At 41.0% G+C, this 23,589-nt stretch overlaps 1 protein-coding gene across 2 annotated transcripts; it reads left to right on the top strand.

Annotated features, from left to right (window-relative positions):
• The first annotated feature begins 6,374 nt into the window (after positions 1 to 6,374).
• Positions 6,375 to 23,334, top strand: lzts1 (leucine zipper, putative tumor suppressor 1). 2 transcript variants are annotated; one of them, XM_063489570.1, is made up of 10 exons: positions 6,375 to 6,574; positions 14,814 to 15,160; positions 15,266 to 15,394; positions 17,748 to 17,810; positions 18,249 to 18,408; positions 18,514 to 18,905; positions 19,027 to 19,200; positions 19,324 to 19,455; positions 20,389 to 20,583; positions 20,879 to 23,334. In XM_063489570.1, the coding sequence occupies exons 2-10, from the start codon at positions 14,930 to 14,932 to the stop codon at positions 21,419 to 21,421; spliced, it is 2,019 nt and encodes a 672-aa protein (XP_063345640.1). In that variant the 5' UTR covers positions 6,375 to 6,574; positions 14,814 to 14,929; the 3' UTR covers positions 21,422 to 23,334. The 2 variants fall into 2 exon arrangements, with proteins under 2 accessions (XP_063345640.1, XP_063345639.1); XM_063489569.1 differs by lacking the exon at positions 6,375 to 6,574 and adding an exon at positions 13,225 to 13,421.
• The last annotated feature ends 255 nt before the right edge of the window (positions 23,335 to 23,589 follow it).

Genomic DNA, 23,589 nt, shown 5'->3' on the forward strand with positions numbered 1-23,589 from the left:
AAAGAAATTGACCACAGTATTGATCTGCACATAAAAGGTAGAGATAAGACTGACATGACGTTATGTCAAGTAATTTATCTTTTAACTTGTTAAAATGATTGGCAGTAGAAGGGGATTGTTATCACAGTTGGACAGCCAACCTATTCATCATTTTTTTAAGTCAGTGTATGAATAAAGATAAATGGACTCTCAGGGAAGCGTTTGGTATGGATTTAAATACACTTTCTCATAAAGAGAGAGACAATTTAAAACAACCCACCCACCACCACCACCACGAAAAAGCTACCTTTGAAACAAAAGAAAGTAATTACTGATGTCGGCTCAACAGTAAGTAAAACACGTCACAGCCTTCACAGTGTATTTGCGTGTATGTTTTATGTGTATGCACCTGTGTTCGCTGGTTTGCTTGCATTTCTGTTTGTGTCCACTCTCCTGTTCTGCCTAGTGGTCCACTCAAATTACACACTCTATTATCTGGTCTCTCCAGCCAGCAAGCTCATTTGGAAATGAGATTTAAAACAGCAATAAATATAGAATTATGTAGGGGGGCTGGGGGGGTGGGGGAATTATTTTTTCAGGGGTTGGTCCAAATCACTACTGGGTTTTTTTTTTTATTTATTTATTTTGGGGGGGGGGGGGGGGGGTGGGGGGTAGAAAGACGTAATGACAGTGACTAAATGCTAGCCAGTGATTTTGAGCATTCAGGCCCCTGTGTTGAAAGCAGTATTTTCTCCACAGTTTGAAATCCTTTTCCCAGAATAATTATCCATTGTAGATGCCCATCCTCAGATAATGACTGCCTCGCCACTGAGCTGGGAAATTAACAGGGACCCAGTGTGCTGCGAGCACAATGGAGGGACTGCCCCCTGTATCAGCACTCTGCTAATTTTAACCAAGAAGAGAAACTGGGAAACTGTTGTTAATACTTCCCTCCTGCTCATGAGGAATAACATAATTTTGTTTCGTGCATGATATCATCTAAAAGGAAAATGAAAACTAATTCTTGAGAAGACCTGGATTCATGAAGTGAATGGCAACATTGCCCCCTTGTGAAACTGATAAGCAACTTCTCTGCATACAGTAACACCAAGGCTGGGGACTTGCACTGGTTCCAACTTCTTCTTTTTTTTCTTCTCTTTAAGAAGCTTTTTTATTTTTTTGCATTTCAGCCTCTTGCTGTCATCACACCTTGGTGACTTTTAGCTATGTTAAAAAGGATAAAGTGATCAGGAAAGATCAGGAGGGGTAAAATGGCTGTGGGAAATGGGTTATGTGGAAGTGGGTTTATTTTAAGGTACCGGGGCTCATGAGCTGCTTGTGGCACAGAATAACAGACTGATGCAAAAAAAAAAGAAAAAAGAAAAAAAAAGACTAGAATCACAAGCAGGTATTATGACTGCAGCACAATTTTTAGAGGTGCATTAGTGCAGCCGGGCCCCTGTTTTAATTGGTGTATTAACGCATTTGTTTAGCGCTGTGCCAGTATTCACAGCGGCTCGATTATTATAGAAATGTGGGGCCATTTTTCACGAGCTTGGTCTCTTTGCAAAGTAATAACTGCTGGCTTGCAGACCTCTATTTTCATGATTGATGTGAAACACTCATCGAGTGTGTCTCAATTGAATGTCAGCACTATCAAAATAATAAACTAAATAAAACTGTCTTCTCGACCCGGCATCACCTAAATGTTCTCTGAGACACAAACGGGTTTTAGAGAGGCAAACTGTTTGGTGTATTCTTCTATTCTGTTCACGCTATTTGACTGTGCACCTCTCTGCAATTTATAGCCCAGTTACACTCCATATAATCCCTATTAGTGGATGCTTAAGACTTCTCAAAGCAGTTAACTGTTGTTAGCGTCTGAAGTGTTAACCAGAGGGAGAGATGGATGGCTTTATTTGTGAAATTTATACTATGCACACAACACCTGCAGGGCAAAACAAGTGGAGGATGGTGACTTCAGCGGTGATCCATCTGCACCGCATACGGGAAGAGGCACCGCGGAACTCTCTGTGCCCATGCATCAAAAACTTAAATCATCAGCAACAGTTCTTTTGCTAACCCCGTGACTTAATTGGATTATGTGCAAATGTAGTTTGAAAGGTAAAATGAGTGTGAAATAGCAAGTGGAAGCTCCAAAGAAAGATTCACTGAGCGCCAGAGGCGTTCCTGTCCTACCGTTAACCTCTCACGTGTGCACATTTCTGAAGGCTCGAGATGTATACTGATGAGGAGATCTGTGCGTGTTTTCGACCCAAACTTTTATCTGAAGTTAGTTAATCCCTTTTTGTCTGTGAAGACAATGCCCGGGCTCAGTGCCCGACACCTTCAACAGAGAGAGTATGTTGATGAATTAAAGTCTCATCAAACTGTGGCTTAGCGGAGTTAAGCAAGGCACATTAAATCAATACTAATAACCCCAGTATTTGCCTGCGTGAGTGTCTCAGTGACAACATCAGTATCTCTGTGTACTACTTTCTCAAAATGTGCCACTCATTGGGTGTGCAAGTAGACAACTTTATTGTCCTCATCTAACCTGACGGGCTGTTACTGTGCTCTCCGACCACATGGTGCCAAGCTTATTTATATGCTACCGGTGCGCAAGATCTTGGGCAGAGCAAATTGCCTTCGCGCAGAGAGAGACAGCTATCAATGCTTTGATGTGCGGCCATCTGTGTGTGTACGTATGCGCACTTACTCTGACTTCATCTCTTGAAATGGGTTAAGTTGTACATTTCTTTTTTTCACACCAGAGAGAAATACAAAAATATCTGTATGGGTTTTATTTATCGACGACTCGTTCGTGTATTTTTTGCCGGACAGCGGGAGTGGGAGATTAATGAAGTTTAGCTGGAAGCCATGTTCCTTCAGGTCAACGAGCAGGTGGAAGTCTCTTTTGCTTTCTTTGGGTCGCGCCACCTCTCAGTGGAGTTGTGATGTACATGGCTCGGAGGGCTGCCCTGGCTCTGCTGTACCAGCAGCGTAAAACAAGGTCCCTGTAGTGGCTGACTCCCTGACTTGTGTCCCTTGCTGCTGCTGCAGCAGAGAATGAAGCAGCCATACATCATAGGCCAAGTGTGTCCCCTGGGCGGTGACAGACAAAGCCAACAGAATCAATAAAGCCTTAGCTCAAGCCCTACTTTTGTGCACCCAGACCTCACCTTGGCCTCTTTACCTCTTTTTCTTGCTCAAATTCCATCACTTTCTTTCTTCAATTCTTACATTTCTTGTCCAATTTTCTCTCCACTCCTTTCTTTCTCGGTGACATCATTTATCTTTGTCGGACTACGACTTCTGTCAATATTATCTCTATCTGCCCTTCTGCTCGGCCCCAGGTGAACATGCTGATGCACAGTGGAGCTGTCAGCCTTGACAGGAGATAAAAAAGAGAGAGAAAAGCACTTCAGAAAGGAGAAAAGACCGAGGCCTGAGGATTACCGAAGGCCATTGAGCTTGTTAGTGCAGAGGCACCTAACTCAGACGAATGCATACCAAATTTTTTTTCACAGGGCTGAGTGATTCAAGTTCTGGAGGGTTGAATGTTCCCCAAATAGACAGTTTAAATGATGGAGGGCCTAGTGTGGTAGCCACAAACTATTTCAGACAGCAGAGGAAATGCTATTAGAGAGATAGAAGGAGCACTGGGGAGTAGTTTGCAGTAATTAAACTGGAGCGTCAATGTTACTGCTACCTGTTTACAACCCAAAAGAGGGGCAGTTTCCTGTGGCGAAGAGGTTTGGGTTTCATTTATTACTGTCGATTACTATTATGACGACCTCTCACAGTGAACACTGATTTTAGTGAAGGAAATGATACCTTAAATATTTCACCAGAAAAGTGATTCCTGACAGATCATAGTTACACAGAAGCTGTAAAGTATAAATAAAAGGGACCTGACCTAATTCTGCACCTTTATTTATTTGATCAACTTAAATTTAAGACTAATGTTTCAGCAAAAGGCAACGTCAGAGATTATTTTGGAAAGCTAATCTTCACAGTAGCTTTACAACAATACTTACGCATCACGCAGCTACTGTACATGTTTATTCAGAGTACAAGAGCATCATGACTTGACTACGACTATTTTATCTCCATACGGATTCACGCTGGATACACATTCAGCTGCCTACATCCACCAGTCTGCCAAAAAGGTATGTGCGCAAGCACTGAGCACACTTACATAAGAAATTGGATTTTAAGCTCAGCTGTGTGTGTGTTTCTGTGTCCTTGTTTTTGCACCCTAACCCAAATCTCAAATGCTAGTGTGGGGTTACACGAACACACACGAGGATGGTTTTATGTACGGAAGCATAGGTGCAACTTCTGTATGGCCATCTATGTGTTTTCACTTAGCTGTGTCCTTCCTCTGGCCACTGATTAGGGTCACTTGCTGGTGCCAGCTGGGTCAACAACATTATGCAGGGTCTTTAAATTCAACAAGGTATTGATCTTCATCCATGCGCTTATTTGTGTCTGTGGGGGTGAGTGAAGATAAGCAGGAAGATGGGGCCGGGCCAAGAAAAGGAGGCGCGTTCTGGAAGAGTAAATTTGACATAAAAATCCAATCAATTCCTGCAGCCCATTCACAGCCTGACAGCCCGAGCTGCTTGTCAAAGTCCAGAAAACATAAAACTCACATGAGTAATCATGCTGCTTCTTTCACTTTTAGCTGAAAACACAAAACATCTTTTAATAGTTTTCCTGTATAACGCAATCTTTAGAGACTCACTAGAAGATTAATATGACAGTGAGTGTAAATACACAAAGAGCCTTATACGCACGCTAGACACAAACACGCATGCGTGCTGAGGTACACAAATAATAAATATTTTTAACAGCACTGCTCCTCATTTTACATCTTTGGACACACATACAAAAACAGACTGAATTTTATCATGGCAGCAGATTTGTCATCATCACACGCACATACACAGCAACCTCGGTATGTTTAGCAGGAGCAACAGGCAACAAACAATACAAAGGGGGAAATGATGCTGTGAAGCACTGAAACGAGATTGGTCACGACTAAAATTACAGGCTTTTAACAATTGCCCCAAACACACTATTAAATATAGGCATGCCTATTTTGCCACCCATTGAGTATAAAGGTGTATCTCTGACTGTGCTCCTGGCTGCTGATTACATATCATCGCCCAGACTCTAAAGCGCAGTGTCAGTTCAAGAAAATCTGGCACATCAGCAACACCGACAGAAGTCTTTGTATCTCCACCAAATATGCCCAGATGGCAATGAGCACTTATAGAACTTTTTATTCACAGCCAACAAAGGAGTTCAAACTTTATTTTATTGCATTAATCCTGAACGACAGAGAAGTTTAGATACTTCTAATTGTGATGCAGCAGTCTTTGAGGTTTCTGGGGCTGAAGATTAAGAATAACAAATGAGGTTAGACTGTAAAGGAAGAAAGAGAAAGAAAAGGTGAAATGAACTCCAAGAAGAAAGATATGCAGACAGGAACAGAGAAACATGACGGACACAGTAAGACGAAACGAGAGCTGAGGCACATCAAATGGGTATTCTGCCAAGACTACGCTGTGGGGTTATAGCCTGCCATCCCGGTGATTTATTCAACTCATCTGTAACATAAATAAACCAAAGCAGAGCTTTCTTTGTGTACGCGATTGAAGACAAAGTCGGCTGATGCAGTGAAGCGGGTTAAATCTACAGCAGCGCAGCAAGGTGAGTAACAGTATGAGTCATCCGCCCCACAGCCACTCACTAACTTACCTGCTGGTGCACACATGCACACATATGGGCTGCACAGGTTCAAGTAATTACACTGTCACACATGGTCTCACAAGAAAAGAACACTAAGGGATTCATTTTTGACACTGTACACTTTCAAGCACTGAGGTATTTTGACCGCTTTCGAAAACTGAGTGTGCCTTAGAGGTGTGGCGATGGATGATTTACGGTCTGTATGGATACAGAGGCAGTAAGTTATTGCCAGTGAAAGAGCAAAAAGACAGTGAGAATAAAGAAGAAAAGTAGGAAGAGACAGGTGGAGCGATGTTTGCAGGGAACAAGAACGAGCATAAATCCCAAAGAAATAGTGGACAAATACATATATAAATATATAAGTATATATATAAGTAATATTTATCTAACATAACTAATAAATGCTAAGAAAAATTTAAAAAAAAATGTATTGAATGACCCAAAAGGCTTTGAAAAAACAATAAAATATATATCAAAGCTGGAAGGAGGATGACAGAGTGGCAAATGTTAAGATTGAAGGAGAGAGTGGGAGGGAGTTCAGGGGAGAGGCAAGAAGGATACAGAGAGGGGAGGGGAGAGAGAGAGAGCGAGAGAGAAGTTTCTGAAAGAATGTGAGAGAGTATGGGAGACGGGACGGACTGAGTGTTCCAGGTATTGAAGAGGTTTGAGAAAAGGAACCTAAGAGACCTCAAACAACAAAAGCAGACATCACTTTTTTCCCAACACCGGCCCTGCCAGTGTTCGGCTAAGGATGGTTTGCTCATAGATCACAAAGCTTGGGGAGACAGGGCAAAAGCAGAAGTGACTGAGACTGTGGAGGCAAGGAATAATGGAGGTAAGTCACCACTACAGGTACTCAAAGACAGCATGGCTTTCTGACTAGATCTGAAATGATGGCAGAGACTTGTGCAAGGCTCAAAGCCTTGCAGTTCAAGCAGGATACATGCAGATTCCTCCTTATTTAAGTGTGCAGTTTGCAAAGTTTAAGTAAGGTGAACTAGGATCACTTTATGATCATACCAAATTACAGCTAACATTAATAATAATTCCAAAGTTTCTATGCATGGAAGCAGTCCAAGGCTTTTGCTTGTTAAATGCAAACTGAATTTTAAAATGAAATCAACTCTGTGCATGAGGACACACTGGCTATAAATGAAATGTCTGATTTTGACCCAGAAAACTGCCACTCGTGCTCTTTTCATTCAGCTCAGCCATTACTGGGCAAACCATTGTTTTAAAAAAGCTTAAAATAATAGGGGCCAGCGTGAGGTTTGATTTGATATAAACACAACAACTCCTGGGATATAAATACCCCTGAAGGCTAAGCTGGTAGTTATAGGTGTTTTCAACATGATTTTCAAGTGTATTCCCCACCCAGTGATTACCTAAAGTAACCCCCCACCAACCCACGGTTCCTAAATATTGCTGTGTTTCTTTTATACAATTAATTGTAACACATGAAGGAGAGCTGTTTCGCCAACTCCCAGTTTCTGTCACACTCGCGTACAGTGAGATATGTGTTGAGACCTGCTGAGAACATGAATTCTTGTACATTGTGCAGGTGACAAGGTGAGTGGGTAAGTATAGGGCACTTGTACAGGCATGTTCAGCTTTGTTTGTACCAAATTATTGTGTGGAGAAAAACACAGGGGAGGAATTGTACCAAGGAATGTGAGAGTAAAAAAAAAAGTGGGAATAGACAGTTCCCTGTCATTTCACTGGCTGAGATGTTTGTGTGTTTGTTTTTTATGTGCACAGCAGAGATCATTTTGTTATGTAAATATCTTGACTTGAGAGATGATTCCGTTTTGGGTTGGGGTTTTTTTTGGCTTTTTTCAATAACTAATGCTTTGCTCATTACCGTGTGACAATCATTTGAAGCTGTCATGACCTGCTAAAGGAGATGCTTCTTAAAATAACTGTCCCAGATACCTATATAACAGCATCCACTCGTGAATGAAGGCTCTGCCAAAGAAGCACGGCAACCCAACATTCCAACATCCACAGTAGTCAACTTTTCAGAAACTGTTTCTGTTTAGAAACAGACCGCAGATGAATATCGGCTTATGACTCTTCCCAATTATCCCAAGTCAGACTGCTGAAAAAAAGTTTCCCTGTAATGAACAAAGTAGCAAAACAAGGTCAAGGGCCTTTATTTTGGAGCTGAGCACAGGTATCGCCTGCAGCAAATATCTCCAGCTGCTTTTGGGATGATATAGACCCCCTTAAAGTGAGCTCATTGTGTCTTCCTCCTTACTTCCTCTTACTCCCACATTACACCATCCACACACACACGCACAGCCACAGAAGATTAGGAGGATGGGAGGCAGTTATGCTCAAGAATGACAATCTTATCATTGAGTATTCAGCTTTTGGGGGTCATCAGGCTTCAGTGCCAGGAAAGGCCTCATTCTTTTCTACCTATCTATACATGTTATCCACCTCTTAAGCTAGGATAAATCATAATAAGTATGTGTGACTGTGTGAGAAATCCAAACATCTATATATTAAAAGTTCTCATGCCCTATCATTGATACAAAGTATAGCCTGACGAGGCATTATAACACCTTTATAACACCAGAACAAAATAACTGATCTGACACCAGTAAAATGTATTAGCCGATGTGACTTCTATATTTCTGACCATAACCATGAAGTCTTTTTCCGAATCCTCCGTTAATGTGCAAACAGCATCGCAACAAAGCTTTTATAGCAATCAATCAAATTTGAATTTTATAATAAAAAGGCTGTCATATCACACACGAATAGGACAGGCTGTTCAAAACGGGTGACAAGTAATGGAAAAAGTATATGTGCAAGTAATGGGTGAGCAATAATTCAGAACGTCTAAAAAGCGCTTCCATTTGTTACATTTTCAGTTGCTGTTTTTAGAGAGGAATAAAAGCCAGAGAAGTTAATATTTTATGACAGTTGAGCTGGACTTTGATAAGAGCTATCTAACAGAAGATGCATGCAAGTCTTTAAAACCTTTTTTGGACTGGTTCCATGGCACTGCACATGTTTGAGGTATTACAACAAAAAGGTGCAGAAACACATTGTAAGGTAATAACCAATCGAGTATGGGCGGATGCAGCTCAATAAGGAAATATAAAAGGACATTTGAGATATTTAATTTTAGGACTTCTTGAATTCATGAGCATTAGTTTCCATGCTTGTTGCGGCACTAAAGGTTCCCATTTAGACTCCATTAAAAATACATTTTCCCCTACACTCCAACTGCCAAGGTTATGCAAATGCACGCACTACAAGAGCAGTAGTTGGCCAGCCATACAGAGCCAATGAATAGTGCAGACGACCTCCTTATCTATTAAAACCCATGGAGGTTGATGGTTTGGTTGACCTAATGTCTCATTTGGATGCACATAATAGCATCTGAATGCAATCTAATTTCGGGCTGGGGGGTCTCACTAAAAGCTGAACTCTAGTCAATGGTGCCTGGTTGCCAAAAGGAGACACTGAGATCACATTAATGTGCAAAAATTGTTTACTTTTATTATTCATAATTAAACCTCTTTCTGTATCCTGACCCTTATATCTCAAACAGAGGATACATGGGCTGTATGCTGGGCAATACAGTAGTTGTCAATGGATAATGCAATGTTAGCTGCACAGAATAAATAGCCTTCTCTCACGCACACACAGTCCTTCCAAGTCAGTGTCTTTCTCTTTCTGCTTGTGCCTCTCTCTGTGCCTGGTATTCCATCTCCCTACTTCAGGGCAGTAATGAGTGTCTGGTATTCTGCACTTCAGCATTGAAGCCCTATTCATGCTCGATCTCCTTTACAATGCACTAAAAGGATTACCCAATTAGCTGCTATTGGATGTCATTGTGTGTGTGTGTGTGTGTGTGTGTGTGTGTGTGTGTGTGTGTGTGTGTGTGTGTGTGTGTGTGTGTGTGTGTGTGTGTGTGTGTGTGTGTGTGTGTGTGCTTGGTCAGTAGATAGATGTGTTAGCAGTGAAAGTGAAAGATAGATGACCGTCTCTGCTCCACACTTCATTCCCAGTTGATGTTCTGCTGGAGGCCACATTACTCATCCCCACAACTCAGTCTTGTGAGTAAGACACAAGATAGAGAAAGTGTGTGTGTGTGTGTGTGTGTGTGTGTGTGTGTGTGTGTGTGTGTGTGAGAGAGAGAGAGAGAGAGAGAGAGAGAGAGAGAGAGAGAGAGAGAGACTGAGGCCTTGACAGCCTTCAGAGAATGACAGAGAAAGAGTATTACTTTTCAATAATTCAACCTATGCACCGATTAGTCTCTGTGAAATACTCAGCTGTTATATGTAAACTGTGTCTTCTTCTCTTCACACCGTAATTGGTGATTTTAATTTTCACTGTCATGTTGGGATAATAGGAATGTCCATTTCATTGTCTGTGAACCATTATTTACTTAGTGTGAGCCAAAGATTGATTCCAGTTATCTAATGCGTTACATCACACTGTGAGCAGCACATTCGGCATTTTGCATTCAGAGGATCGAACCGTAGGCTATAAAGATTCATTTAGACTGACGTGGCTGGAAGCAATAAAGGTGCAATCCACATTTTACAGGTAAAAAGTTGGGACACACTAATGCCTTTAGCATAATTCATTTATCATTTTGCAGCTCCTCATGGGGAAACCTACAGTAAGCTCAGTGACATATACTGACTGTAAAATCACAGTCTGGTTTAATATACACTGATAAGCCGGCATGCATGCTGTGTAAACAATGAGTTTTTGCTAAAATGGTATGCGTTTTAATAAAGTTTGCATGTATATCTCCATTTTTTTTCAATCAAAAGTTAAGATTAAAAATTACATGCATACAAATTTGAGCATAATAACTTTACTGGTAGAGAACAACAACTGCAGATTTTATACATTATTTAGTAATAATTTATATTCTGTGTAAATGGTTGTATAAATCTTCTGTTGTTCTTGATACTCTGCATGGTGTCCTTACATGTCTCCAAAAAAGTAGTGATGTAACATGGAGTAGCTTTTTTTTTAATAGAAATGCTGTATTTCAAACTGTAGCCTTTGTTCAGATGACAGGTTTAAGATATTGTTGAGCATTGCATTCTGGGAAGTATTTTTGAAGTTATATTCATACAAATGACCCAATATCAAAATATCTCACCTTTTGACCACTTCATGTTTAATTCAATCATAAAAAAAAACACCTGTAAATTAGGTAAAATAATACTTGTTTTGTTCAGATGTCTAAGTTAATTCAAGTTAGCTTAACTTACATTAAAAGCCTTAAACAACAAATACTTAAATGAATTTTAGCCTTACGCAAAGCAAAACAGTAGTTAGAACTAGTAGCTTAAAATTTACTTTAAGTACGCTGGGCTCTGAAATGTGAGGAAAACAAATGAGATTGATGATGTTGAATGCACAAGAGAACAAAGAAAAATAAGCTGCCCAAGAATGACCCAAAAAAACATATAGTGAACCGGAGAGATTAGCCATGCATCTGTTAGAAATTACCATAAAAAGAGTGAGAATTAAAAAGATGCCATCTGGCACAGTGGCAGTGTAGAGGTACAGTGAGAACAGAGGAGAGTTTCATGGTCATTGTGAGACAGGTATAAATCCTGGATGTTTATAACACACTTACTGCTGCCTTCCATTGGCTGTACTAATGGATTGGCTATGCTCTGTGAGTGTGTGTGTATGTATGTATGTGTGAGTGTGTTTTCGGGTGGGGGAGTGGGGGGTGGGGAATAGGGGTGTGTAGTGTCAGCTGGTCCTGTGCGGGGTAGGGCTTTGTGTCAAGCAGGTCAGCTGGGGTTAGATGACACAGCGCCCACGCTCACACACACACACACATCATCCCCTGCCTGCACACAGAGACACACACAATAAGCGAGTGCACAACACTCTTTTGTGCAGACACTGAAAAACATGCAGGCAGTCAGATATGTGATTAGATATCTGCATGCATCCACACACACTCACACTCCCCAGTCCCAACACACCAGAGGTCTTAAATCACGCTGTCCCCTCAAAGGCTGTGGAATCAACTGTTTATATTGCTTATTAAATTTTTCGAATGAAGGGCCAATGAAAAGATTTTCAAATTGCTATATTTGCGTCAAACAGACGTGAAATTGATCAGTTCTGAGTACCATGTCAGTAGTAACAAAAGTAAAATGTCAGGATCATTGTTCAGAAAGCAGGCTTCAGGGTCTGAACACGACAAACTGAGGAACAATGGCAGCCAGCTGAAAGCATGAGTGAATGGCGCTGCTGAAAAAAATTATGGCACATCAACAGAAATATTGTATATTATTACATAAAGAGCAAAAAGACTGTGAAAACACTTTATGGTGAAAGGTTTCAGACAGTATGATGCAATATGACTCACTTTTCTGCAATTCTGTCTGCACATCCAGAGCCCATAGTATAGAGCTTTGCTTCTTTGCACAGCACGCTATTAGTTCAATTTTAAACAAGTGATTTTTGTCTCATTGATTTTTGTTTCACATTATCAGTATCAGTAAATCTGCTGTGTTCTGTCTAGATGCATGGCAAAGCACTCTGCTTCCTCACATTATCACAAAGTATATGTTTACTTGTGACAAAAATGGGGTGTAAGATTTAAACTTGTTTTGTGAGTTGCAGAGAAAGGCCATATCTTCCCCCTCATTGTTGTTGTTTGTTATGTGGATCACAGTGCCTTGTATATTTTCCTGTTGCCGGGCTTGATTGTATTTCATCCACAAGGGTTTTTGTCAACAGTCTGGGCTCTGTGGGATGCTGAATGCTTTACTGCCTTAGAGAGAGCTGGACTCCAGCAATGACACTGTGAGAGTGTGTGCAATTTGTGTTGACACGCAAAGGTGTGTGTGAAAGAGTGGGTCTGTGGGTGTATGCCTGAACAAACAGCATAAAGGCAGAATGGTGGTAAATCGCTCTAAAACCGATGCTCTCCAGCGCTCTTATTTTGAGGACTAGTCATTTATTTAACAGTCAAATATGGTCCTGGGCTGTTTGGAGAGAATACATCAACTGGCACAGAAGAGTCCACACAAAGAAGGCACACTTCAACAGACAAAGAGCCAAGAGACAGAGGGCGAGCGCCTTTTTTTCTCCTTAGGATGAACTGTTGTTTATTCAGGGTGGGTGCAGGGCACCAAGTGGGACGGATGGATGAGGGAGGGACTGATGGAAAAAAAAAGGAGAGAGGGAAGGATGAATGGGCATAACACAGTTAGTGGATGCACAAACGGGGTGTCTGCGGGTGATTGTGCAGAGTGGAGGGAGGTGCACTGTGAAGGGGGGGAGTGTAAAAGATCTTTTGTGAAGGCTGAGAGTTAATCACTTGAGCGGCACACGCCAGTTCTATGGAGCACATGTTGTACACTGGATCCCCTGAGAGGAGTGGGAGGTCCAACAACACACATACACGCGCTTGAATTTACATGTCAGTTATGATGCAAAGCCGGTTACAGGCTGAAAAGAAAAGCAGGAAGATCCACCCCCTTCACAAACAGTTAGCAGACCCTGGCCGTGGTGATAGTGTTTGCATTTGCTGCTTGTCCGTTCATACACACACACACATGCACACACCCGCGCGCACAGAGACATACACATGTCTGCTTTTTTGTTTTCTTCGGGACTGGATAGATGACTCTGCAGCGGCCTTGCTAGAGATGGATGTTTAGTTTGACCTGGCAGTAAGTAAAATCTATTGTTTCATTACATCAGTCCCATGTCAGCGGTAGATGCTAATATCTGAGAGTGATGGTGAAGGCTAGAGTTTAGATTTAGCAGCAGTCACTCAGGCACAATAAAACAGCAGCAGACACAGGCATGTCAGAGACTCTTTACTACAGTGGTGCACAGGACTGCCTCGCTTTAGACTCTTGCGAGTACGAATTTACCATCATTTGCCATTATTCAACATTTTCAGTATATGTTTACTTTGTAGAATATACTTAGAATTTTATCCTGAACAAAACTGAGAATCAAAACTGAAGCAGTGCTGAAGATGTCTCTTATTATTAGTGGTCTTTGTGTATTTCTGGACGTGCTTTCCTTTCTTGTATTCATCTAGACTGATCAAAAAATATTTCTTTTCTGCTATAAGCCCAACAATACTTTTATTCTTCTGTATGCATGCCACTCTGTGTCAGTTGGTGTCTTGTTGATTTTAAAAACATTTTTTTAAATGTCTTAATTCCCTTACTTTTGTCTTAGGGTGAATAAAAAGTCACAGCCTTGATCAGCACTCCCTATGAGGCATCTCAGAAACAGTACAATGACAGTTAGTTTCCTTACAAACACTGGAGGGCAACCATAAATTGTGAATTAAACTCAAGCCAAAAGCAATAGCTTAGATATATTTAACTTATAGGAGGTCGTTAGTCACAGGCTTTGTTGCTGTGGCCATTATTAAATGCTTAAAAGCTCAGGACCATGTGGTTCTAGGAGCCCTTTATCTGCTGCTGAGGGGACTTTTCCCTTGTGGGTTAGAGAGCATGATAGGAACATCTGGGGTCTGGTTATCTTTGAAAGAAGGCAAGGAAAATGAGACAGCATTACTCATAACGTGTGACTGTGCAAATAAATGTCCTTGTAGACTGTAATTAAAAATGTTAACTACATAAATTCACACAGGTTCTGTGCACTTAATCTTTATTTCATAATTGCTGCCGGTCTATCTGTAATATGTTCCAAAACAACAGCAAACAGAAAATGATATTCAGATGGCAGCCCCAGCCAATTGTTGAGAAGGCAGTAAGTAGACTAATTGCCAGTTTGTTTAGAGGAAGGGCACCCAAAGGGTTATTTGTCAAATTTAACAGCTAAGTCATAAATCTAAACATACACAGCCAGGCAGAGTGCCAAGATGGACACTTTTTTTCAGTTTGTTTGCCTTGCAAATTTAAACACCTGCTTCAACACTGCACAATAGACTGAACAACAATTAAACAACAGTGATATGCATCAAAAGTAAACTATGAGTTGAGTAAACTAAAATAAGGCTGTATCCTTTCCATGGAACAAAAATCTTCTGTTTAATGATACTGTGCATCCTTTATGTTTATCCTTTTCTTCTTTCACAGATGAAGTCACTGACAAAACCTCCGTGGGGTCACGAGATGTACCTTTCCCTCACTTCAGTGTAACCTCACCATTTAGACTTTAGCTGCATCTCGCCCGTGCGTTTGCCTACAGGACCATGGGTAGCGTCAGCAGTGTCCTCAATGACAACAGCCTCAGCAGCAAACACTGCAAGGCATCTCAGCACAGGTTAAAGGAGGGAACAAGCAGCCACAGAAAGAGTGGAGGTTGCAACCTTGACGGGTTACTGAACTGCGGCTTCACTCAGGGCTCCTCATCCTCCACTCATCCCTCCAAAGGCCTCTCCCACTCAAGGTCTGGAAGAAGCGAAGATTTTTTTTATATTAAGGTGAGATTACATGCTTTGGGTTTTTTTTAAATGGCGTGTGAGAATGAAAAATGTACAACATGCAACAGTGCTTTGGGGTAACAGATTTATTCTGTTTCACACAAGGTAAGCAATAAACCGAGGTTAACACACCACAGAGAGAGATCAGCAGAGGGCCAGGTAAACAGAAATGGGAAATCTGATGGGCAGATGCAACCAAAACTGCTGCTCATGTCTGGAAATGTGACTGAGAAGGTGAGCCTGGTGTTGTTGTTTTTTTCTTCCTCCATGCTTAATCATGCTATTCTTAGAATATAAAACAAGATTTTAAAGGTTAAGTGCAAAAAATTAACCAATTTATTCCAGCTATTTCTCATTACAGCTGTTGCTAGGCAATCAGACACCTACAAGTTAGTGCTCAAGGCTACAAAAACGACAAAAAACTGTAAATAAAGTAGCAGATATAGCCCATGTTTATGAAAGGTGGGGCTAATTTAGGGAAAGATGTGCCTTGGGCTTGCATTTTTCATATGGCCAGCAGGTGGCAAAAGAACTTTTTTCTAATAAATGTATGGTTTCCTTGACTAGCTTCATGTTATAGGTCTTGCATTGTTTATTATAAAAATAAAGCAGAGCTTGGCTACTGTAATGATTGATTTTCAGTCAGATTCGACCATCTTTCCTCTTCGGCTTCATCCTCTAATCCAAGGTGATCAATATATCCAAGACAATGGTGCCCACAGGCTTCACAGCCACTGCCCACAATCCACTTAATTGAAATTACAGCAGCTATCTCATTCTTTTATACAGTTTATACATCAGACACAGTCAGGCTGGCAGCTCCCTCCAGCATGACGCTAACTGGTTGCTAGCTGATACAGTCAGGTGAAAAAGAAAGTTTTCACAGGACTCTATGCAGTCCATGGAAAAACGGGGTAAAGTGCGATTCAGTAGCTTGTAGAAAGACCTTTAACAGCAACAACCTGAAGTAATCATTTTCCACTTGTTGTGGAGGATTTCTGGTCCACTCTGCTTTTCAACATTGTTTCAGCTCATTCGTTTATGCACAGTTTTCTTAAGGTCCCGTCACAGCATTTCAATTAGGTTGAGGTCTGGACTTCTTTTCTTTTTCAGCCATTCTGTTGAAAAGTTGCTGCCGTGGTTGGGGTCATTTTCCTGTTGCATGCCCTCAATCACTGTCCGTGGCGACCAAAGAAGCCCAAATAATGAGCCCTCCACCACTGTGTTTAACAGATCTTATGAGGTGTTTGGGCTGAAATGTTGTGTTCTGTTTTCAACAAACATAATGCTGTGCATTATGGCCAAACATTTTGATCTGGAGGTGAATTTGCTGGAAGATCCTCTCCTGTTATTACCAACAGTTTTCTTGAATGTTTTGCACTTGTAAATAATCTTTCTCATGTATAATGACAGACTTCAGATTGTGGCCATATAACCCTTTCCATAAAGATGGGCAACAAAATTAGTTTTACTGAGATCATTGCTGATACTTGCTGTTCTGGAGCATTTACACTAAAAATTCTGCTTTTATAGAGGTACCCACTCTTGAGCTGATGGTAAATTAATAGAGTATATTTCATTAGCATCACCTGACTGCTAATTACTCTCATAATTCCTACAGAAGCAGTAAGGGTTTACGAAGACTGCATAGAGTCCTGTGAAAAACTTAATTTTATACATGACTGTATATGTCACAGGCTCCTGTGTGGAAGATGGATGGAGCCACTATGATGTCAGTCTATGGTTTATCAAGTCCAAGCAAGCAAAGTCACAAGCAAAGACTGGATTTGACTTTTGCCCAGTCTGCTTTTGTTTCACAAAAAGAGACCCCCTTGCTGTTGGCCATCATAAAAAAGAATTAAACTCTAACACAGTTTCATATGTCTTTAGTTTCCAATCCTAGATGCTGCTGCGTTCATCTTTGACAACCCACAACATCAAGCAAATAAGTTTAAAGTAATACATTTAGATATTAATTGAGATCATGATGTACTGTATTTTCATGCCCTTATAAAAAAACGTAGCTTCACTGTGCTTTCCTTAACTGGAACAGTTGCTATGGTTATCCTGACAACCATTAAGAAGTCATGCTGAGTAGCTGAAATAGACTTTAACAACCTCACAGCGAAGTGGAGGATAAAACATGCACAGCAGGTAGTTTAATAAGTAGCAGCTATTCCTCATAACCTGTGTAGGACCTTCCCAGCTTATTAATCACTCCCTCCCAGATTAATGACCTAAGGGTGCCTTGATCTTTTCAAAAAAGTCTTCTCTGTGCCAAGAATACCTAAGCAAACTGCATCGTCTTCTATAGGTTTTTAGGCCTCATGGACGGGGCTTGGCTACCTTGAGGGGGAGGAAGGGCGGGATTTAAGTAGACAGCACAGACTAAGGAAAAATAAAAAGAAAGCGAGGGATCAAGGGCCAAAGAGAATTTGAGAGATAGAAAGAAAAAAAACATAAGGAAAGGCATCCCAGCCATGAAGTCAGTGTGAAAGAATGCTGAGTTCACAAGCTTTACCTCTTACACTTCAGCAATAGCTCATATTATTAATATCACTGAAAAGGGCTATTCATCTTCCCTCAGACAGCACATGGAGGAGAGATATGGGATGCAGAAGGAAGGAAAAGAGGACAGAAAGAAGCGAAGGTATGGCACTGCTTGTGACATTCTTGGACAGCCCAGATGGGGCATGTGGAGTATAAGTTCATCTTTGAAATGAGTTTTCCCTCTTTTGACAGTCTGGTGAATTTTACTTGCAACTACTGCTGTGTGGCTTTTAATACCGGCAGCTTGTAGAGAAGCAATTCTGCACGCTTCAGTGGTTCTATTTCTAATATGAAAAGACACACACAAAAAAATCTATCCCTTTCATTTGTACGGACTTCCAGCATGTGACAATATTTATCTATGTAAAGCCAGTCATTATGATTTTTAAGTTTAAGAATGTGACTCATCCTCAGCCCTTTATACTTCTGTGAAAAAGGACTTGCTTTTGGCTGTGATGTTAACTAAGAGGAACCCAGTGAATATAAATACAAAAGTAGGGAAGAAGAGCCCTGACTGTGTGCCATTTCACTCTTCTAGACTTCTGCTGAGAAGTCATCGGTCCGTTCCACTGCTTTCAAGTGCGTAAATCCCACAAGGACTTCATCCACAGAGACAGGCCACAACAGCCTGGACCACATCCTTTGTCCTCTGAAGAAAGCAAGCAGTCCAAATATTAGAGACAAGCAGGACACTTCAGGTTTTCGTCTATATTTCACGCATGGATTGATGCTTTAAAATACATTTTGCTTGGGTTGAATGAAAAATTAAACGAACATACCCGATGTCATCTCTTTCCCCTCAGGCACTCTGTCCGACTCTGGACGCAACTCCATGTCTAGCCTTCCCACCCACAGCACCAGCGGCAGCCTAAGTGCTTCCACAGGCCCTGTCAGTCACAGCGATGGCAGCTCCGCTCCTGCAAATAGCCTCAGCAAGGGAGTACAACCCAATTTCCCTCCATGGGTCAACGGGAATAGCGCTAACCTTGACTGTAGTTACGGTGCTGATTTAAACAGCAGTGGGTTGGTATCTAAGGCTAATGAGGATGCCGGCTCCCCACTCTCTGCAGATGAGCCGAGCGCTCTCTCTGAAACTGCAGGTGGGATTCGGTCTCCCATAACTACAGATGAGTCACTGATTGAACGCTTGGAACAAAAGCTGCTGGAGAGAGAAAGTGAACTACAGGAGCTGCAGGTACAGAACTGTCACGTGAACAAAAAGTAGAGGTTAATAAAAAATAAAAACCAGCATGTGCTCTTATTCACAATGAATATGAACACTCCTTAGTAATTAGGGCTCTTTCACTTTGCAACAGGTGAGTTTTGAGGAGAAGGAAACAGACACCTGCCAGCTGTTTGAGGAAAGACAAAGGTACTGTGCTGAAGAGATGGAAGGGCTGAAGCAGCGATGCTCCACAAAGCTACGCCAAGCGTCCCAAATGGCTGCAAAAACACAGCAAGCACTCCAGCTGCAAGTCAGCCAGCTCCAGGTCAGCCCTCGTCTGCCTTTATTTAAAACCACGTATTCCTGGGTCATCTTTATCCTACCAACCATATTTCATGTAACACTTGACCACTTGAATAATTGAAAGGAAAAATAAATTCTCGTGCAGGCAGAGAAGGAAAGGCTTCAGGAAGACTTCTCTAAGCTAACTCGGGAGAAGGAGCTTATTGAGCTCAGACTAAAGGCTTATGAGGCAGAGAGCACACAGCTAGCTCCGACCCTCGAGGAAACTCAGTGGGAGGTAAGTCATGGGTTATATATGTGATATACTGTAAGTTAGACATGAAAGCTTGTAGCATGAAAAACAGTAATACAATATAGAGCTGAAGTGGGATACCAGCTATCCTTCCATCACCAGAGAAAACATTTGAATATCTTCTTGTTTTATGCTTTTTCATTATCACTTATAAGAAAGAATTGACTTGAATTGAACTGAAAGCCATTTGCACTGGATTCAGTGTAGTGCATATTGATACGGTTATATTGTGAGTAGCTGCAAACTTAACTCCTAAGAATTTGGGAGAAATGCTGATTGATTTTCTATATATATGATTAACAATCAAAGAGGCTGCCAAAGGAATTATCACCAACTCTGCAGCTCCCTTCAACTCCAACTCCAAGAAGCTTTTCAGCACCTTTCACCTCATTGTTTGGTTGCTGCACAGATCTGATTTAGTCTCGCCAGACCCCTCACTAACATTTATCAGCAGCAAGAATCTGCTCTGATAAACTAAGCTTAGAGAACACAGCTCTTGAACACAAGCCGTTAACAATTTAAGGTGAAGAAAAAAAAATAGCTACAAGGAGTGCATAATTTTATTAGCTTATTTATTAACTATCTATTTTATAGTTAATCTTTGGCATGTGAAAGTGTTGCTTTCCATGCGTACAATCATTCCTGGCAGAGAAATGTATTAATTTTTTTTTCACGGTTTCTGTGCTAATTTTATAGATTTTTATAAGACTAATTGTAAAACAAAATTTACAGTTGAATCTGTAATACTGTGGGTATATGCTATCTTGAGGCAAATACACCCACAAAAAGACACATTAAGGGGCAATTCAATATTAAAACAGTATGAGGCTAAGCAGTTGTTTACGTTTCCCTTAACTGCCTACTTTACAGACGATAATTCACAGTTTCATCTTCATAATCGTCTTTGTCTGAATGTAGGTGTGCCAAAAGACAGGAGAGATCTCACTGTTGAAGCAGCAGCTAAGAGAGTGCCAAGCGGATGTCAGCCACAAGCTGAATGAGATAGTTGGCCTCAGGGCATTGCTGAAGGAAAAAACAGCAAAAATGGAGATTCTGGAGAAACAGAACAAAAACCACGAGGACAGTCTTCACTCCCGCACCATAGAGATTGAGGTTAGTCTGCTGATTGCAGTTTACGCCACTGCAGAGATGAGACACGGACATGTGCATAAAATGCTCACACAATGCCCATATGACAATAGCTTGGAAGGATCCCTGCAATCATGTGCTATATTTGACTGCAGCATGTTGAGTAAAGTGTTTTCAATTTCCATGTTTTAGCACACTTAATTACAGTCCTAAAAAGTGAGCTTATTTGGCACTTTGCATAATTAGAGCCTGTTACATCCCTCACAACAGTCTTCTTAATTGCTGCCTAGGTTCTGACCATTTTCTGTTTTTAATTCAGGTGTGCCAAAATGAACTCCAGCGCAAAAAGAATGAGGCAGATCTTCTGAGGGAGAAAGTGGGCAAACTGGAGAAAGACATTCAAGGAATGAAACAGGATCTAGTCACTGCCAAAGAGCAAAGGCTGCAGCACAGTTTGCAAGTCAGAACCCATTCCCCGTCTCAGACCTCGGAAAGCCAAGGTTCAGAATCCACAGACCAGGGGCGAGAGGGAGAGAACAATGAGCACACCTCCACAGAATCCCTCCAAAGAGAGGTGGACAGACTTAAGCAGCAGCTACGGGAGGAGAAGAATGCTCAAAAGAGGCTAGCCAGCAGCTTTGAACAGGAGAGGCAGACGTGGAACAAGGAGAAAGACAGAGTTATAAGGTATCAGAAACAGCTCCAGATCAACTACCTGCAGATGCACAGGAAGAACCACGACCTGGAAAGGATCCTGAAGGAGCTGACAGCAGAACTGGAGAGCCGGACAGAGCTAAGCATGGATATCGCCTACAGCTCAGGGTTACAAACTTATGACGATGTTATTGCCACAGAGATTTGAAAACTGACTGCTTTTTTCAGCCGTAGATAATTATCTGTCTCTGTGTCTCAGGCAACGTCCCAACTGGAGTTCATTCACTGCTAATTAGTGTGCTTAAAGAGCTATTTGACAGAATAGCTTTTGGTGATGACAGTGTTATCACTTGTTTAAAAGTAAATACTAAATTATTTAATATTCGGGGGGATTGTTTGTTTTTCTGTCTAACAGGATCACTTAATGTTCAGCTGACTTATTTCCTTCATGATTAATGTCTGATGGCAATACACAATAAGCATGGTAGCTGCTTAACATCTGTCTCTCCCAGCATGACCAAATGACAAAGATATATCATCTACTGTGAGTCTGGGCTTCTTCGTTTTAATTTGCTTAATTTATCCATCTCACTGTTACGCTCCCACATTTTGTATTCGTAATGGGATTGAGCATGGAATGTAGTTTAAGCATTTTTTATTAGTCATTTCAAAAACTATACACAATTATAAATCGTGGCTATTTTCTAGAGACACCGGTGTAACAAAAGAAATCCACAAAATACATAATGAAGTCATGTTAAGCTGCCATGCATTGTCAGTCTTCTGCAGTATAATGAGAGGTCTATATACAAACAGACAACAGTGGCATTAATACATCTAGTTCTTTAAAGTTCACTTGCGTGATTAGCAAATTTACATTGATAAACTTTGCTGAAAAGAAGTCACATAGAGTCCTGTTATCATGTATACATCAGTCCACTGAACACATATATATTTTTAAATGTAATTGTTCAAATTTGTTTACTATAGCCAATTCTACAAACACAAGCAGGGATTAAAAATGTTCACTGTGCATCTCTCTGATAAAAGAAGGACTGTGTATGTGTGTCTGTTCTTCATTATTTTCAGCAGCTGCTTATCTGGTCTTCTCATTTGCTGAGGGTATTTTTGTGGGCCAAAGGAAGCAGTGATGAGTGCTCCTGTTCCTTTAGTTAAAAGCTGCTTTTTGTTAGGCCTTGGGAGTCAGACACATAGTTAGGAAACAGGTAAGAGACTTACAACATTACCTCAAATGTGGCAACCACATGCACGGCAAATTACTACACCTTAAAGATCCAATGGATGATCTCCAGTGGCATCTCAGCCCACACCCCACACATATTTTTCCAATTAAAATGGGAAGCCACACAAAAAGTAACCAGAACTTAATGAAGTACAATATAGACCTCTAACAGACACCAAGTGTAAATGTTGGCATCTATTTTGTGCTCTGTGAGAAGGAGACAGATTGAAGGGAGCTGGATAGTCTACAATAAAAGCAAATATTTTAGAAGTTTAAAAAAGGGCGATTTTCCAGTAATGTCTATCTAAACCGTTCATCTAACTTTGCGAAAGAGTAAGCTGGCGATGCTCCCACTGGAGGCAAACAATCCTTCCTAGCTACAGTCCCAGCCATTTGGCTCTAATATTCTGGAGCTATTCCACTTCCCACAAGGGCAAAGTAGTTTGTGAAGCAAAAGTTTAAGTACTCCACCAAGCTCAACACTAACATAGACAGACAGTGAGGCAGAATATATGATTCTACCTGCAGGTCAGGAAAGATTTGGAGGCAGACAGACTAAGTGGAATCTAAGCTGGGGGGGCTGTAACCAGTAGGCACTCAATACAAAGTGCCTTACTCTAAGCCTTGGCACAGAAACTGGTGAAAAAAGGAAAGTAACAAAAGGATGGTGGACATTGCAGCTATGATAATGGTTTTAAGAAGATGCTTGAAACCCCATTTTCAAAAATAAATAAACCAGCCACAGAGCAACTTGCATGTCTTGGACAAAATCTTTGCTAACTCATCCTGGGTAAGTACAAACATAGCTGGTTAGCAAAGCAAATCAAACATGTTGCAAATGGTTGCCTTTTGTGCATCACAACTTTTTGACAAAATTCTTGTGCTCTATTTTGAAATCAAGATTATTCAAAAGTGACTTTTGCTTCTACAAAGATATTTCAGTGTTTCCGATGCTGTGAAATTGAAATAAAAACAGAAAGGCAATATTTTCAACTGAACTAAACTAAAATGTTGGGAGAATCAGGTCTGATCATTGTTCTGAGTTGCCCTTTTTCAAATGTAGCAGACATGAAGACACACCCTTGGTTTAGGCAAGGGTGACAGCTGGATAGAGCATGCAGGAGAAAAAGCAT

The sequence above is a fragment of the Pelmatolapia mariae genome, linkage group LG12 (assembly GCF_036321145.2).
Source record: "Pelmatolapia mariae isolate MD_Pm_ZW linkage group LG12, Pm_UMD_F_2, whole genome shotgun sequence".
NCBI lineage: Eukaryota > Metazoa > Chordata > Actinopteri > Cichliformes > Cichlidae > Pelmatolapia > Pelmatolapia mariae.